The sequence below is a fragment of the Leishmania martiniquensis genome, chromosome 30 (assembly GCF_017916325.1).
Source record: "Leishmania martiniquensis isolate LSCM1 chromosome 30, whole genome shotgun sequence".
Taxonomy (NCBI): Eukaryota; Euglenozoa; class Kinetoplastea; order Trypanosomatida; family Trypanosomatidae; genus Leishmania; species Leishmania martiniquensis.
In genome coordinates this window covers 159326-174176 of record NC_090165.1, presented here as the reverse complement: position 1 = coordinate 174176, position 14851 = coordinate 159326, and the positions used below count along the sequence as shown (strand labels likewise).

Below are 14851 nucleotides of genomic sequence, written 5' to 3'. Positions count from 1 at the left end.
GGCGCATTTTTCACAGCTAATGCCTGGATGCGCACGCGCACCTCAGCTTCTGTGCTCCACCCGCCTGTCTCCTTTTCCCGGCGTGCACTCTTCCTGCCAGTCTGTCCCTCTCCCTTCCCCCTATTCGCCTACTGTTTCGTTGCCTTCCTTCCTCTACCCCTCCGTCTCCAAGGAGGGACAGGGGCCATCGCAGCTCTGCGTAGAGACAATGTCGAGCGATCTCGTGGACGCGTCGCCCCGAATGCAATATGTCGATCGCCACGAATTGCTCCGCTCTCTCCTGACGACGGAGGAGTTCCGGGAGCGGCGGCAGGAGCAGCTCGACTACAGCACCACTGTGTATGTGGGTAACTTGTCATTCTACACGACAGAGGAGCAGCTCTACAACTGCTTCCGTCCTTGCGGGCATATCCGCGATATCGTGATGGGCCTTAATGAAGAGACGCGGTGCCCATGCGGGTTCTGCTTTGTCGTGTTCGAGTCACAGGTGGCCGCAGTGCTCGCGGTGCAGGCACTCGACGGGTCGCTGCTCGACGACCGCGTCGTATCCGTTAGCTGGGATGTAGGCTGTGACGAGAGTCGCCGCTGGGGCCGCGGCGCTCACGGCGGCCAGGTGGTTGACGGCGTTCGCCAAAACCTCGACGAGGGCCGCGGCGGCTTGGGTGCCCTGCGGCGCGACGCCTTGGGCGTGGCTGCCTTGACTGCGGCGGAGGAGCAGGTCGCTTATGAGTGGGTGGCAGCTCCGCCGAAGCGGAGGGGAGGCAACACAAATTAACCTTTGCTCATGCGTGTTTACCGTGTGCTGAGCTCGATGCTGGCGATGCATTGGCCCTAGCGACGAAGCAGAGTACGCTGACAGCTGGAGGCGGTGGCCTCCTCCTCGTCGTCCTCCTAACGCCATCTTGTGTCGGTTGCGGTGCCCATTCAGGAGGCGTCACATACGCACAGATGCGTACGGTAACAGGGCAAGCGAGCCGTTGTAGCTTCTTTGTGGGCGCTGGGAACAGATGTGCTGTCGCGCTATTCGCTTGGCTGCGTTTCTCCTCCCTTCCCAATGCAGCGAGTGCGTGGACCTCCCGTCCCTCGCCACAAACCCCATCAGGCATGCAGTCGTGGAGCAGGGAAGCAAAGAAGATGATTGGGGGCGTGGATGCACTGTGGGTCCCTTGCATCCCGCCTGAAAGGCCCTGCCCTCTGCCTTGCCGGTAGAAGGGGCATCATGGTGCGTCACGTGCGGCATGCTGCGGCCCTTTCTTTGCCTTTCTGGGCATTCCTTGATCATGCTCCTCTTCCCCATTTGCCGGTGACACGCCACACCCACCGGGCCTGCCTCTTTCTCTCCCTCCCAATGCTTCCGCCGACGCCTTTCGTTTTCTGGCCTGTCCATGAGCTGCTGTGCGCTCGACGGGGTGCGCCCCTTCTCTCATTCCGGTCATGCCCACGGGCACACACACACACACACGGGCGAACATGCAGAGGACGAACGAGCGTGAAGAAAACACATGTGGCCTCTCGTTGCACTTCTCACATGCGCATTCGTGGCGTCTCTTTGGTACAGCATTGTGCGCTACGTTCCCCTTGCACTACGGTCACCTCACCAAGGCCCCATGAAGGTTGGCGTGGTGCTTGGCTCTGGCGGACACACGAGTGAGATGCTGCGCGTCATTACGGGGCTGCCGAGCTCTTACTGGTCAGGCACCCGACCATTCTACGTTATCAGTGCAACCGATACACACTCGTGCAGCTTGGCCTCACAGCTGGAGCAGCGGCGCTTCGAGAGGGGCGCCATCGTGTACACTATCCCGCGCGCGCGTGAGGTGGGTCAAAGTTACCTGACATCGATCGTCACCACACTCAAGGCAACCCTCGCGTGCTTTCGACTTGTCTGCACTGAAAAGCCGGATGTACTGCTCACAAACGGCCCTGGCGTGTGCGTGCCGGTGATCGCGGCAGCCTTGTGCGTGGCATCGTGCGCGCCGTGGTGGTATGGGCGCCCTGCCGTTGTCTACATGGAGTCCTTCACGTGCGTCTCGCACCTCTCCTTGACAGGACGATTACTGGCGCCGTGGGTGGCGGACGTCTTTACGGTGCACTGGCGTACTCTGGAGAGAGTAGTGACTCAACGACGCCACCGCGGCACACTGGTGCATGTTGGATGTGAGGAGGCACGAGCCACAAAGAGCGCGGCACATCGTCTCCGGTTGCTTGCTGACGAGCAGGAGCCGTACGCGCTGGTGACGGTGGGGTCGACAAGGTTCCCTGCGCTGGTGGCAGCAATGGTGCAGCCTGGTGTCTGCGCCGCCCTCCATCAGCGCTTTGGCATCGAGCGCCTCTACGTACAGCATGGCACCGCTGAGGTGGTAGTACCTGCGGAGGCGACTCTCCTGCCCGCAGCTCCGACAATCGCTGGCGCAGATGCCTCTCATTCGACGCAGGTGTGGAGCTGTGGGGGGCTTCTCGTGGAGGCCTTCTCATACCGCCCTCACCTGGACGCCGTGATCCGCGGCGCCGCCCTCGTGATCACCCACGCTGGTGCCGGCACCATATTAGAAGGGCTGCAAGCGCAGCGGGCCTTGGTGGTGGTGCCGAATCGCCAGCTCATGTCCGACCATCAGCTGGAGCTTGCCGAGGCTCTTGCCGCTGGTGGCTTTCTCTTTTGCGTCCAAGTCGCCGAGCTTGCAGAGAGGCTGCCCTTGCTTGACCTGACCAGGCTTCGGCCACACCCTGGCATGGATGCCGCACAGCTCCAAGGGGCGCTTCAGCTGGTGCTGACAGGGTATTCAGCAAGCGGAGAGAAGACGAAGACAGCGCAGTCGCGCGAGTACGCCGGCGCTGTCAACGCCAACAGCGACCGTTGCCTGTGAATTTCTTTCGTGTTGGAATGCGTCCTTGTGCTCGACTGCTTGTCAATCCTCGCTGCCCGCTACGCCCCTCTCCTCCTCGCGTTCTCCGCGGGCGCGTCCTACTTCCCCCCTTGCTTCCATGCTGGGTGTCCGTCTGCGGGGAGCGAGGCACATGAAGCGCTGCAGACTGTGCCGCGAGGCTCCCTGGTACGTGACGGATGCGTCTCGCACTCGCCCGTTGCCCATCGGTGCTGCGAAGGCTCGTCAGCGAGGAGCACGGTGCGCCTCGCCAAGAAGGCGCACCTGAGGTGTTCCGTGGCACACACACAATCACGCACATAGAGACGGAAGCGAATGTGTAGGGGCTGCTGGAGCAGCTCTCGGTGCACCGCCGTGCGACCTGCGCACGGCGGCCTCTTGATCCTCTCTCTGGGTGGTATCACGAGCGCTGCTCCGCTGCCTCCTTTCCGCTTCGCAGCGAGTGCTCTCGTTTGTGTGGGGTTCGCGCGGTACTTCTGCTCTCCTCTTTCTATGATGGTGCTCGCCTCTCTTTCCCCCCACTCCCTCTCTTTTGGTGGGGCGGAACTGTGCCGCTCCGCCGCACGGGTCGCGCGCGAATGTTTCACTCCGGTGCGGCGCACCTCTTCTCATGAGGATTGATCGCGGCCAATCGTGAAGCACAGTGAAAGCGAGCGCGTACACCCGCACATACACCACGGCACTACCCGAGTAGTGCGAAGATCGGCACACACCCGTGACGCAAGGCCACAGGCGAGCCTGCTGACTGGAACACGCGACACCGCGCCGTGCGACGCCTAGATTTCTCTCGTCGTCACAGAAGCATACGCACAGACGGGCAAACGACAGAGCCCAATGGACGCCGAGCGCACTGCCGTGCGCATATTCGACCTGATCGATGCGCGTCAGATCAGTCAGGCGGGGTGTGTGCTGGAGACAGCGCTGCAGAAGTTTCCTGATGATGAGAGTCTTTGTGCGGCTGAGGCGCTCATCATAATGCGCAGCGGTAACTACCGACTCGCGAAAGCGAAGGCGATCGCCTTGAGCGAGAGGGGCGTCACGAGGCCAAAGGCTGTGAACGCACTCGTGCACGTCCTGCAAAATTGTTGCTGCTGGGACGCTCTGGCGGCAACGTACGAGCGCTTGAGCCTGGTGCAGAAGGACCGGCAGATATCGGAGAACTTGGTGCAGACGTACGCCCGCATGGGGGCATATGCGAGGGTGCAGCAGACTGCCACGCAGTTGTACCGTCAGTACAGCGACCCCAAGTACCAAGTGTGGATGGTGCAGGCGATGCTGGCACAGGTGCCGGACGGCAGCCGCGACCACATGCTGCTGAGGCTCTCAGCAAAGCTGCTGGACGCGGCGGTACTGACGGAGAAAGGTCTTGTGGTGCCGTCGACGGTGCAGACGTACGTCGACGTGCTTGCCCAGCAGCGCCAGTACGATGCTGCCGTGAGCTTTCTGCTGAGTGAGCGCGCGGCAAAGATCGGACTTCTCGCGACGCGGCTGGAGACGCTGGCGCGGATGCTACAGAGGGCGGGGCGGACGTCGGAGGCGAACGCGGTGGCGCAGTATCTCTGGAGGGAACAGAGAGACAACTGGATCCCCTTTACCATCTACAAAGAGACGCTGGTGCCCGCGACTGGCGTCGACAAACACCAAGAGTGCAGCTTGGCTCCTATGTTGGTGGTGCATAGCCAGGCAGCGGAGATGTGCGCCACAATCGATTGTGCCCAGGCTCATCACTCACTGGAGGAGGCGGTGCAGCTGGCGCGCCAGCTGCAAGAAGAGGAGGAGTGGAGGAATCCGGACAAGCTTCGACGTGGCCCCTACCTTGCGGAGCTGGACCTGCTGCACTCGCTTCGGTCAGCAGACATGCTGGAGCGCGTGCTCGCGTATGTGAAGCGCTTCTATCGTAAGCCGAGTTGCTACCTCGACATCTCCACTTTCCTCACACCGGAGATCTCGGCGGGCGTGCACGAGTGGGTGCGCCGTTCCACTTCCGTGGCCCCGCAATTTGATGTGGATGTTCACAAGCAGCGCATCCTCGGCTTGCGTTGCCTTGTCGGATCATGGGAGACGATACCGCCCGGTAACGAGCCGCGCGCGCTGTTCTCCGAATGTTTGATGACGTACCTAAGCAGCAGGTGCTTCTCCACGCGCCTGTTGTCGAGTGAGGAGGGGACGTGTGACGGGTACATCACAGTTGCTTTGAACATTGCCCTGCGCGGCTACGCGGCTGACAAGGACTGCCCAGACCACTCGTACCTCGTTGAAGGCCTCGACCTGATGAGCATCGTGGACCGCCGCATGAATAACCCGACGTGGCTCACCTACGCGGTGTGCTTTGCGAACCTTCTCGGCCTCACCGATTGTGAAGCACTGCATCAGCTCGCCTTCAAAAATGTCCAGCGGGACACGATGGCGCATGTGGGATACTGGCCGCTGCTAACAGGGCTTGCATTGGAGGATGTTGCGAAGTGGGACGGCTGGGCAGAGGATTATTACAGCATGCTGGGGCGAGACTGCAGCTTACTGCGCGCCAAGGTGTTCAACTACACATCTTGGCCAGCGATGCAGGATGTGCAGCGCTTTGAAGAGTCGCAGACCAACTCGCTCTACCGCTGGCAGTGCCCAGCCAACGAGTGCACTTCCGCGCTGCTCGAGTGCCAGACGCAGAAGGACGTGAACGAGTCCTTGAAGGCTCGTATTGAGGCGCTGTGGGCGGCATGGGAGCGCCTGAGCGCCACGGACGCTGCCGCCACACTCGCTGACAACACGGACTGGGTCGTTGCCAAGTCGATGGTGCTGGGCAACATCCACTCCACCACTGTGCAGCAGCTGACAGAGGCGCTCGTTTCTGTGCCGTCCCGGGATTGGCAGGTGCGCCGCAGCCGTCAGCTGCTCGCGTCTCTTATCCTGTTGCACGACATGGCAGCTGTCAGCGCCCATCGTCAGGCGGCGAGCCAGGTGAGCAAGTCGCGCAAGGGAAAGGGCGCGAGTGCAGGCAGCGATGCGGCACCTGCGGCCGCTGCCCCAGTCTTGTACAGCTCCCGTCTAGCCGCCTCGTCCGCGTCGGTGGAATACTTGCCGGCGGTACAGCCGCTGGCGAGTGTGCTGCGTGACTACGTGGATTCTCTCGGTGAGGCATCGCCGCAGGCCGCCATCGCATCTGCGGAGCTGCGCACCTACCTCAAGTCTCTGGTCGCCGAGTCACAGCACAGCTCCGGTGCCTTCGAGGTGTTTCTCTATCCTCAGGGGTACATCTTATCAGCTCTGCTGAAGATGGCGCCTGCGGCGAAGCTCCCGGTAAAGGAGTGGGCCACCGATGTGCGGGAGACGCTGGAGGCAGCACAGTGCCGGTACGAGTCGCGCTCGTGGTCTACGCTCGCCACCAACGTTGGCCAGACTTTGGCTCCGTCGGCGCGCGCGCTGGAGAGCATACGTCTAGCGCCAGGCAACTTCACGGCGAAGCTGGAACGGGAGAAGGTGCAACGCATCATTGGCTACCTGTCTAGCCTCAAGGTGGAAATGGGCGCATGTGCACGTTGAAAGAAGGAGGGATGACGATCGGCGATCGGTCGCGAGAAGAGGGCGGCTTGTAGTGAGCGCTGACGCGGCAACTGTACCTCCTACGCCCTCCTCCTTGCTGCCGACAGGCTATCACCGTCTCCTCCTCTGATTTTGGTGCCGATGCCTGTCGCTTCTCTCTACATCCTTTCTCTGTGTGTGTGTGTGGGGAGGGGGAGGGGGAGGGGGATGTCTCGGAGCGGCGAGGTGCAGTGTTTGTTGGTGCGGTATAATACGGGGCTAACGGTGAATGGATGGCGTACATGGAGGCGGCGAGGGAGAAAAGGGAGGCCACGTAATGCCAGCCACGCTTCCCGCCTTCCACCCTCTTCCGAGACGTCGGCGCTTCGGCACCAAGGCATGCGGGCCGCAATGCGTGCGTGAGCGCGACGGTGTACACCCAGAGAGGGCATCACACATAACGACACATACACACATATACACAGACACACCCGAACACGCACCCAAGCAGGTGCATGCTTCCACCATCAGCGTAGTATCGGCTGAGTGCAGGCGCTTCAGCTTCATTGCCCTCTGTAGTCTGCGCCGCGACTCCTCCCTCTGCATCGTCCTCTTTTTGTGTGCCTCCCTCCCTCCACTGCACACGTGCGCGTGAGCGAATTCTCAGTGACGCCGCCCGTCCACGGAATACCGAAGACGCCATCGGCTGAGCGGTGCAGCTCTCGGCGCAGGCTCGAGAGGACGCACATTGCACTTCTTCACGCGCTTAGTCGCTAACACACACACACACACGCACACACATACACACGCACGCGAGCAAAAGCGCATCGACATGTGCGCCAACCACTCAGCGGCGGTGTACGTTCCCACCGTGTACGACCTGATGCGTGAGCAGCAGCCCCGCCACATCGGGACGCTTGCCTCTAAAGTGCTGGAGGACCTCTTTGCCCGGTCGGCACACACGGCAGCCGCGCATCCTGCCACGTCGCCTTCTTCCTCCACGCGCAGTCTTGCCGACTTCCTCGACGACATTTTCTTCTCCTACACTGGAGTGCTATCCTGGGCAGCTTTTCTGGACATCCAGCAGGAAGGGGCGGCGCTGCGGCGTCAGCTCAGCGACGGCGCCACCTTTGCGCACGAAGCCGTACGCCCGTCCTTGTCGCCTATTCTGAAGCAGTGGACCCAATCACTTCGTGCCCAAAAGGCAGCGCGCGCGCGTGCCATCGGCGCTGAAGACGCTGCGCGCAACACGGCAGCCGCTGGCGCTGCAGCACCGCGCAGCGCGACGTCGAGCGGCAAGCCGACCTTCAACCCCCAGCAGTGCGTCACGGCGAAGGCTGCTGCTGCAGGCACACTCAACGACAGCCCAGCGAAGGCGTGCTATCTCCTGGCAGCTGGCGCCGCCGATGATCTCGAAAGCCCCTCCTTGACGATGGAGCGAGAGTTGGCCGAGGAGAATGCGTGTGCGCATCTGCCAGCGGAGGAAGAAGGCGTGCTACCTCTGTGGGAGGACTTGAAACTGACACGGCGCTGCGACGCGCCTGCGCTGCAGTGCTTGCGGAGGGCAGTTGGCGCATACTATGCGGCGCTGCTGCGCCTCGTAGACCTTTCAGAGTCGCTGGCAGACCATTGGGGACTTCTTTCGCCTAAGGAGCTGAAGCAGCTACACCGCGCGATGGTCGCTGAGAAGGGAGCACATTTGCCGCCCGATTTCCTTTTCTCAGTCTTCACGGAGCTGAACGCGACGAGGGAGCGCCTCAGCAACGCCGTGGCGGATCTCCAAAAGTGCGCCCGGCTGGAGGTGGTACGCCTTAACGGCAACTCAGCGTTGACGGAGCTGAACGTGCTGCCGCCCAACTGCCGCCTCGTCTCCGCGTGTGGATGCAGCCTTACCTGCTTTCTCGAGCCCGCACGTCTACCGCCCCATGCGGCGGCGCCGCTGACTACTTATGCTTCAGTGACGACGCTGGGGCTCGCCTATAACCAGCTGAGGCATCTACGCTTTCTGCAGTACCTGCCCTCGCTGCGTATTCTGAACATGGCCTTCAACTACGTGACGAATCTGGAAGCTGCGGTGCAGGAGGCGGCTGCGCATGGGTCGCTGGCAGAAGTCACGCTGCAGGGCAACCCTATCTCGCTTCTAGACGTGTACCGAACGTTCATGGTGCGTGGCTGCGTGCACCTCGACAGGCTCGACGGGGTCGCAGTCACAGGGGAGGAGCGACGAATGAGCCATCCAACCGTCGGTGGCGGGGGCGCCGCTAAGGAGAAGATGCTGGGGCGGCCTTTGCTCGACAACTCGCCTGCCGATGCAGCGAGGCGGTCATCTAGTGCGCTGCCCCCGAACATCTACGGGCGGGGGCGAGGGAGTACGACCGCCTCTCCGGCCCAGCCTTCGCACCAGCACAGCTCCTTGGCACGGGACTACTCGACCTCCGCAGCATCTCCGCTCTCGACGTATTCGGCAGTGCACATGGAGGCCTCGCTGAAGGCTGTGCCGAATGAGGAACTGCGAACTACCGTGGCAGCGGGGCTGAATCTCGTGACTGTGAAGGGCCTGACGAGTCTCCAGCCCGTGCCACAGCCATGCGTGGCGGATAGCCTGCTGCCCTCCTCCAGCTTCGTGCTTGATTTGGCAGGAGGCGACAGGCTGGCCCACGCATCAGTGTGCAGCAGCGACCGCGCCGCGTCACCCCTGGCTTCTCCCCTCATCTCCACCCCGCAGGCGAGCAGCAGCCGCAAGGGCCGTCACAGCGGTGGGGTGGCCGGAGACAGTGGCGGTAAAAGTGCCCCTCCCAATGCCAACTCCCAAAACGGAAAGCGGGTCGTGACGCCGCTGTACGAGGTGTCGTCCCGGGTGACGGTTGAAGGCTGTTGGGGCGGCTCCAGCGTCTCCAGCAGCAATGCACCACTCGACTGTGCAGAGGGCGTGCGTGTTGCTGTGCAAGTATGTCTCGAGCCACCCGCTACCGCGCCCGCCCATCATGGGGGCCGGCATACCGGGGCAGCTGGTGCGCCATACCACCGCTCGTCTTCTACAGCACTAGGTAAGCAGCGCAGGGCTGGTGGGGCCGCGGCTGCAGCCAACGGGGCAGCGTCGCTACCGCATATCCCCGACCCGTACATCCCGTCCTGCGCCGCGGCGGCGGCCGGAGGTGACCCTGGCGCCACGCGCGTCGCGAGCCTCCCCCTCACCGACACCCTCGTCTACGCACTTCAGCAGCCTCTAGTGCTGCGCGTCGTTGTGCAGGACACATTTCGCTTTGCAGAGGGTGAGGCTACCCTGCGCGCGCAGCTGGATGCGGTTGCGCCGAGCGCCACCCGCGGTGGTTCGGCGAGTAGAAACGGTGCTACTGCCCGGTCCGCGACCGGAGAGCTTGCATCGCACGGAGTGATTTCCCATGCCCCCTTGCTGGGTGAAGCATCGCCATCAGGAACGTCACACTCGCGCCGAAGCGAAGATGCCGAGGAGGGGGAAGAGGAGGAGGAGCCAGTGATGCACCTGCGCCGCGAGTTGGGGGTGATAACGCTGGACCCCGGTGAACTTCTCTTAGCTAGCGGCGGCGATCCGGCGGCGTGCATGGTGGTGCCATGCTCGTCCACTCCGCTTCCCAACTGCCGTGTGCTGTACGTGCACGATGCCGCCCTTGAAAAAGACTCGCATGCTATGAAGATCGCAGAGCGCGAGGTGCGGCAGCAGCAGCGTCGTCTCCGTGAGTCTCTTACGGCCTACTTGCACATGCACCACCAGTACAAGGAGGCGACCCGAAAGGGTATTGAGAGTCCTGAGGCGCTCTCTCCAACCCCGTTAGCAGCACTGAACAAGGGCAGCGCTGCGACTGGTATTACATCACCGCATTCGAACAGGCAGCGCAACTCTTTGGTGGGAACCGCACCTCCGTCGCTGCCGCTCTCATCCGCGCCATCGAGCAGGAATCTTACCCGTTCCCGCCACGCCAGTGTGGTGGCCCTGCCTGCTCACCCCTCACGGCTGCAGGGCCTCTACACCAGCCTCAAGGCCCAGCAATTACGCGTGGCTCAGCGAGCCTTACGTGTGCTGGCGCTGCGGGCGCGACTTGTCGAGTTAGACAGCGCGTCTCTCTCCGTCAACATACGATTTTGCATCGGGCGTGGCGTGGCGCCGCCACCGTTGACCGCGGCCGATGCTGAGCTGGACGCGCTGCTCTGCCAGCGAGCGATGCCCGTGAACCGCAAAGGGCGCCAGCAGGCAGCCAAGGGAAACCGCCGGTAGGCTGGATGACTGATGCTTCAACGCGCGACGACAGTGGCACGATGTCGTCGGTGTGCGCGAACGCTGCTGCTCCCCTCCTGTTTGTTTCCTTTTTTCTTCTTTTTTCTTTCTTCTCTCTCTCTTTCCCTCGATGTACAGCTGCGTCAGTGCGTGCGTGGCGTAATGGTCACACACGTGACTTCTTTGTTGCGCGTTTGCCGCTCGTTCTCAGTTTTGCTTCGTTCACTGCTTACATGTATGCACGTCGGCTCTGATGGCGAGTGTGCATGTGTGTGCGTATGGGGCTAAGGCGGGTCGGATGACGGCGTATCCGCAGGGGCGCGCTCTAGGAGAGGCGGGGGGAGATGAGGGGGGTGGGCATTGCGCGGCTGCACACTTTCCTATCGTTCGGAGGTTTCGGCGTGGCTCTTCATTGATTGCACACCCACGACTCTCTCCACCTCCCCCGTCCCCTCTCCTCCCCTCACTTCAACTCTTCTTCGGCATGGATAGGCGTGCGCGCCAGCATGCTACGCCTTCCTGCCCGCAGCGAGGGCAAGAGCTTACTTCGCACCAAAGCGGCTGAGAAAATAGAGTTGTGCAGCAGGCGCGGTGTTGAGGTGAAACGCGCCCACCTCTCTCCGCAAGCACGTGTGTGAATAGGAGCAGCAGCAGCACAAAAACGAAATAGTCGGCACATGCGGAAGCGGAAGCGCGTCTCGTATTCATGCGACTCCCCTCCTCCTCCTCCTCCCCTCCTTCGGGAGGCGGTGGAAAAGGGCGTGTGATCGAGCACTGAAGGATCGTTACGTGATGCATCGCCTCCGCCTCTTGCCGCGTGGTTGCGGCCGCCCTCTTTCTCCCGCACCAAAGTGGAAGGATGCCGACTGAGGTGGCATGGCTTTGGCCCCCTACGGACGGCGGACAGATGCTCCCAGACTCTCCCATGTCTTTCTCACTCCACCGCCAACTTGAAGAGCGAAGCACTCGCTTTCTACACAGACGGACACGATCGCTGCCTCGCCTCGATCTCTCTTTTTCGTCTGAGTATGTGGGGAGGGGAGAGCTGGCGGCAAACCTAGGACGCCCCTTCAAGAAACCGGCCGGCGCGTTAGGGCACTGCTACCGTGCGACGGAATTTGCTTTTCACAGCGCTTTTATACAGCTACGCAGGCAGGCACGCCCAGAGGGTCAGGCCCCCCCCTCCCTCCCTCCCTTCCTCTCCTCGACACAGACAGCCCCACACAGATATACGCACAAACGCCTTTATACACATTAACCGCCCACCGCCAAAAAAAAACGATTGTGCAAAGCCCCCCCTCCTCGTCCACGATGTCCTTTCTGCGCCCCACCGTTTCGAGCCTACGACGTGCGGTCAGCGGTGCTCCACACGAGCAAGACCGTCAAGGAGGGCTGCCCGCCGCTGTTGGTGCCACACCGCACGAGGCGCAGCCGATTTTCCGCAACCCCGCCGCCTCCGACTACGCTCACGTGCCTAGTCGTGTTGACAGTGGCCTCCGAAGTCGCGCTCGTACGTCCTCGCTTACGCGGCGCTCTGCTGCAGTCGCCGCTTCACGCTCGCCTTCCCTGCGCGAGTTTGCGGACAAGTGTGACAGTGTCATCCAGCGCGCGCACGAGATGCTCGAGCGCACGCGTGAGCAGGAGTTGAAGGTGACAAAGGCGCTGGAGGAGCGTAAGTCGCAATCTCCCGCGCGCTCAGCAACGCCACTGCCACCAGCAGAGTTGACCCCGAAACGGGCCCCGATGAGTATGCATGGCGGGCTCGCTTCTCCCACTTCTTCCCCGGCGATGCCGAAAGCGCCCCACACTACGCCACTGACGCTGGCAAGTGCGGCAACATCCACTCCCACCCCCACCTCGCCCTCTCTTCCGTCGCTGCCGGCACCTCCGCCAACCCCGGCAGGCCTCCCGCGCAGCCCACTGCTCACGCAGCCGGGCACAAGCACGAGCCCCAGCAGCCCCGCCGGCCACTCCTCCCCCTTCTCACTCCTGCAGCGCATTCGGCAGTCCTGGCAGCGCGGATCCGGTCAGGCGAAGGAGACCTCCGTGCCCTCGCCCACGCCGTCCAACCCGGATGGGGCACTGTACGCCGGTATGGCTCGCGTGAGCCCGCGCAAGTCAGTGCGCTTCGCGAGCCCCGACAAGCTGGAGACGGTCACGCCGACGAAGGTGATCGCGTTGTCGAGCGACGACGAAGACGAAGAGGAGACAGACGAGGAGACAAGCGAGGAGGAGGAGGAGGGGCTGCCGCCCGCCAAGAAGACGCGTGCGGAGTCAAGCGGCGACAGCGTCACGCCTCACCGCGGCTCCTTCGCCATGCCGCCGGCTCCACCTCCGTCCGCTGTCAAGCTCAACGGTCGTAGCAGCAGCAGCAGCAGCGGAAGCAGCGAGTCTGAACCCCCTGCGTCTTCTCCACCATCGCGTTGCACGGTGTCTCCGCCGCCCTTGCATAGGCAGCGGACTCCATCGCCTTCGGCCACGCACAGTACCCCACCTCGTCAGCGTAGCGTCAGTAGCGATGGCCGCAGCAGCAGCGGGCGCAGCTCCACCTCCTCGAGCCGCCCGCCGATGAGTCACGACGAGGTGAAGGAGTACGTTATCCAACACACCATCCGTCGCTCGCTCTCGCGTATCTCGAGGGCAGACATGGAGGACTATCTCAGAGAGGAAGGCGTGGCGCTGCCAGCTGAGGGGCATTGGCTGAAGCGGCACCTTCTCGCGCACATCCGCGCCCTCATCAAGCAGGAAGGTGCACAACACGGACACCAGAGATGGAAAAGCTGAGCGGAGGAGGAGGGAGACAGAGCTAGTTTCGGGTGCTGTGAACTCGTACGCACGCGCGTGCGCTGCGCGCCATCGAGCCGATCGCTGCCGCGCGGTCTTCTGAGGCACTGCCACTTTTTCCTCTCCGATGTGGCCGATGGAGCGAGTGTGCGAGGCCGCTGAGTGCCCTCTGAGTAGACAAGCATCAGTTTTGGCGCTCTCTTTGATTTCTCTCACCTCTTCTCCTCCTTTCGTGTCTGCACGCGGAGATGCGCCGGACGTGCTCAAGGGGGGATGGGGGTGCTCATGCGCTATCCCCCTCTCCCCTCTCTCCCGCCTCCGCCTTCTTTGGCGGCCCGCCCCCTCCTCTGTCTCCTTCCCACTGGAGTCTTAGACTTTTTTCCCCTCCCCCTCCGCGGTACGGAGGAGTAACCCGTGGCCTGCCAGATAGCACGGTGGAAAGTGTGCGCTGCCAGCGCAGCTGAGTGCGCTACGTTTGCACTGCTTCCGGAGTAGCATCTCTCTTCAACCTTCTGCGTCTCCGCTCGCGTTGTCGTCTGTACGGCTCCGCAGCGCGAGTAAGAGAGCACGCGCGAGCAAGCGTGGGGGCCCGCGAGACGTAGGGGCAGAGCGCTGCATGCACCTTCTGCTGTAGGCACTTGCCGCCTCCCTGCCTGAGAGCTCCGGGGCCCACGCAGAGGGGTGTGATGCGGCGTGTTTGGGAGCACACGCAGTGAGCTTGCCATCTCCCCTTTTCTTGCGCTTTCCGTTGCCCATTGCACACCCTCCGCGTCTCTCCTGTTTTGGCGCTGTTTGCGCTGCACGGGCGTCGCTGCATCCGGGGCGGGGAGGCAGAGAGAGAGAGAGAAAGAAATGAGGGCGGCCGCGTGACTTGGTCGAGAGGATGAGGTGCTCTGGGAGGAGCCGCGCAGTACTGCGACGCGCCTCCCCTACGCATCACCAGACGCAGCGTGCATACAGCACAGAAGAAGGACACAAAGCTAAGCGCTCACAGGGTAGGAAGAGCACCCGCCATATTACATGCGCAGCCGTCATGCGCTCTATCGAATGCGCCCCTGGAAAGGCTGTGCACGGCCGGCCTGCGCTTCTGCAGATGCTCTCTCTTTCTCTCATCTTCCCTGGCGCTGGTCCGACGGCCATGGCCGTCTGCCATGTCCAGCCCATGCCGCACCACCGCCGCGGTATGGACAGCTTTCATGAACCACCGACCTGCGCCAGGGAAAGCTGACCTTGCATGATCACGCTGCATTCCTGCAACCGTGCAGTGCCCCGATCACCCCTCTCTGTGCTGCGTACGCACCCCTCATTTTCTTTTTGCCTTTCCTCAGTCGCGCTGTTTCGTCTGAGGAACATCACACCAGCAATCGCACCGACACGCGGGCAGAAGGAGTTGAGGTGTGCGTGGGGGGATGGGCTGATG

At 62.5% G+C, this 14851-nt stretch overlaps 5 protein-coding genes across 5 annotated transcripts; all 5 read left to right on the top strand.

Annotated features, from left to right (window-relative positions):
* Positions 1–208: 208 nt before the first annotated feature.
* On the top strand, positions 209–775 carry LSCM1_03675 (uncharacterized protein; the record flags this gene model as incomplete). The annotated part of the gene is made up of 1 exon (XM_067321208.1): positions 209–775. The coding sequence occupies one exon, from the start codon at positions 209–211 to the stop codon at positions 773–775; it is 567 nt and encodes a 188-aa protein (XP_067176576.1).
* A 727-nt stretch (positions 776–1502) lies between these two features.
* LSCM1_03674 (uncharacterized protein) lies at positions 1503–2864 on the top strand (the record flags this gene model as incomplete). Its single annotated transcript, XM_067321207.1, has 1 exon — positions 1503–2864. The coding sequence occupies one exon, from the start codon at positions 1503–1505 to the stop codon at positions 2862–2864; it is 1362 nt and encodes a 453-aa protein (XP_067176575.1).
* An 852-nt stretch (positions 2865–3716) lies between these two features.
* Positions 3717–6416, top strand: LSCM1_03673 (uncharacterized protein; the record flags this gene model as incomplete). Its single annotated transcript, XM_067321206.1, has 1 exon — positions 3717–6416. The coding sequence occupies one exon, from the start codon at positions 3717–3719 to the stop codon at positions 6414–6416; it is 2700 nt and encodes an 899-aa protein (XP_067176574.1).
* Positions 6417–7227: 811 nt separating this feature from the next.
* LSCM1_03672 (uncharacterized protein) lies at positions 7228–10647 on the top strand (the record flags this gene model as incomplete). The annotated part of the gene is made up of 1 exon (XM_067321205.1): positions 7228–10647. The coding sequence occupies one exon, from the start codon at positions 7228–7230 to the stop codon at positions 10645–10647; it is 3420 nt and encodes a 1139-aa protein (XP_067176573.1).
* A 1311-nt stretch (positions 10648–11958) lies between these two features.
* LSCM1_03671 (uncharacterized protein) lies at positions 11959–13431 on the top strand (the record flags this gene model as incomplete). The annotated part of the gene is made up of 1 exon (XM_067321204.1): positions 11959–13431. One exon carries the CDS (start codon positions 11959–11961, stop codon positions 13429–13431), a length of 1473 nt encoding a protein of 490 aa, XP_067176572.1.
* Between the last annotated feature and the right edge of the window lie 1420 nt (positions 13432–14851).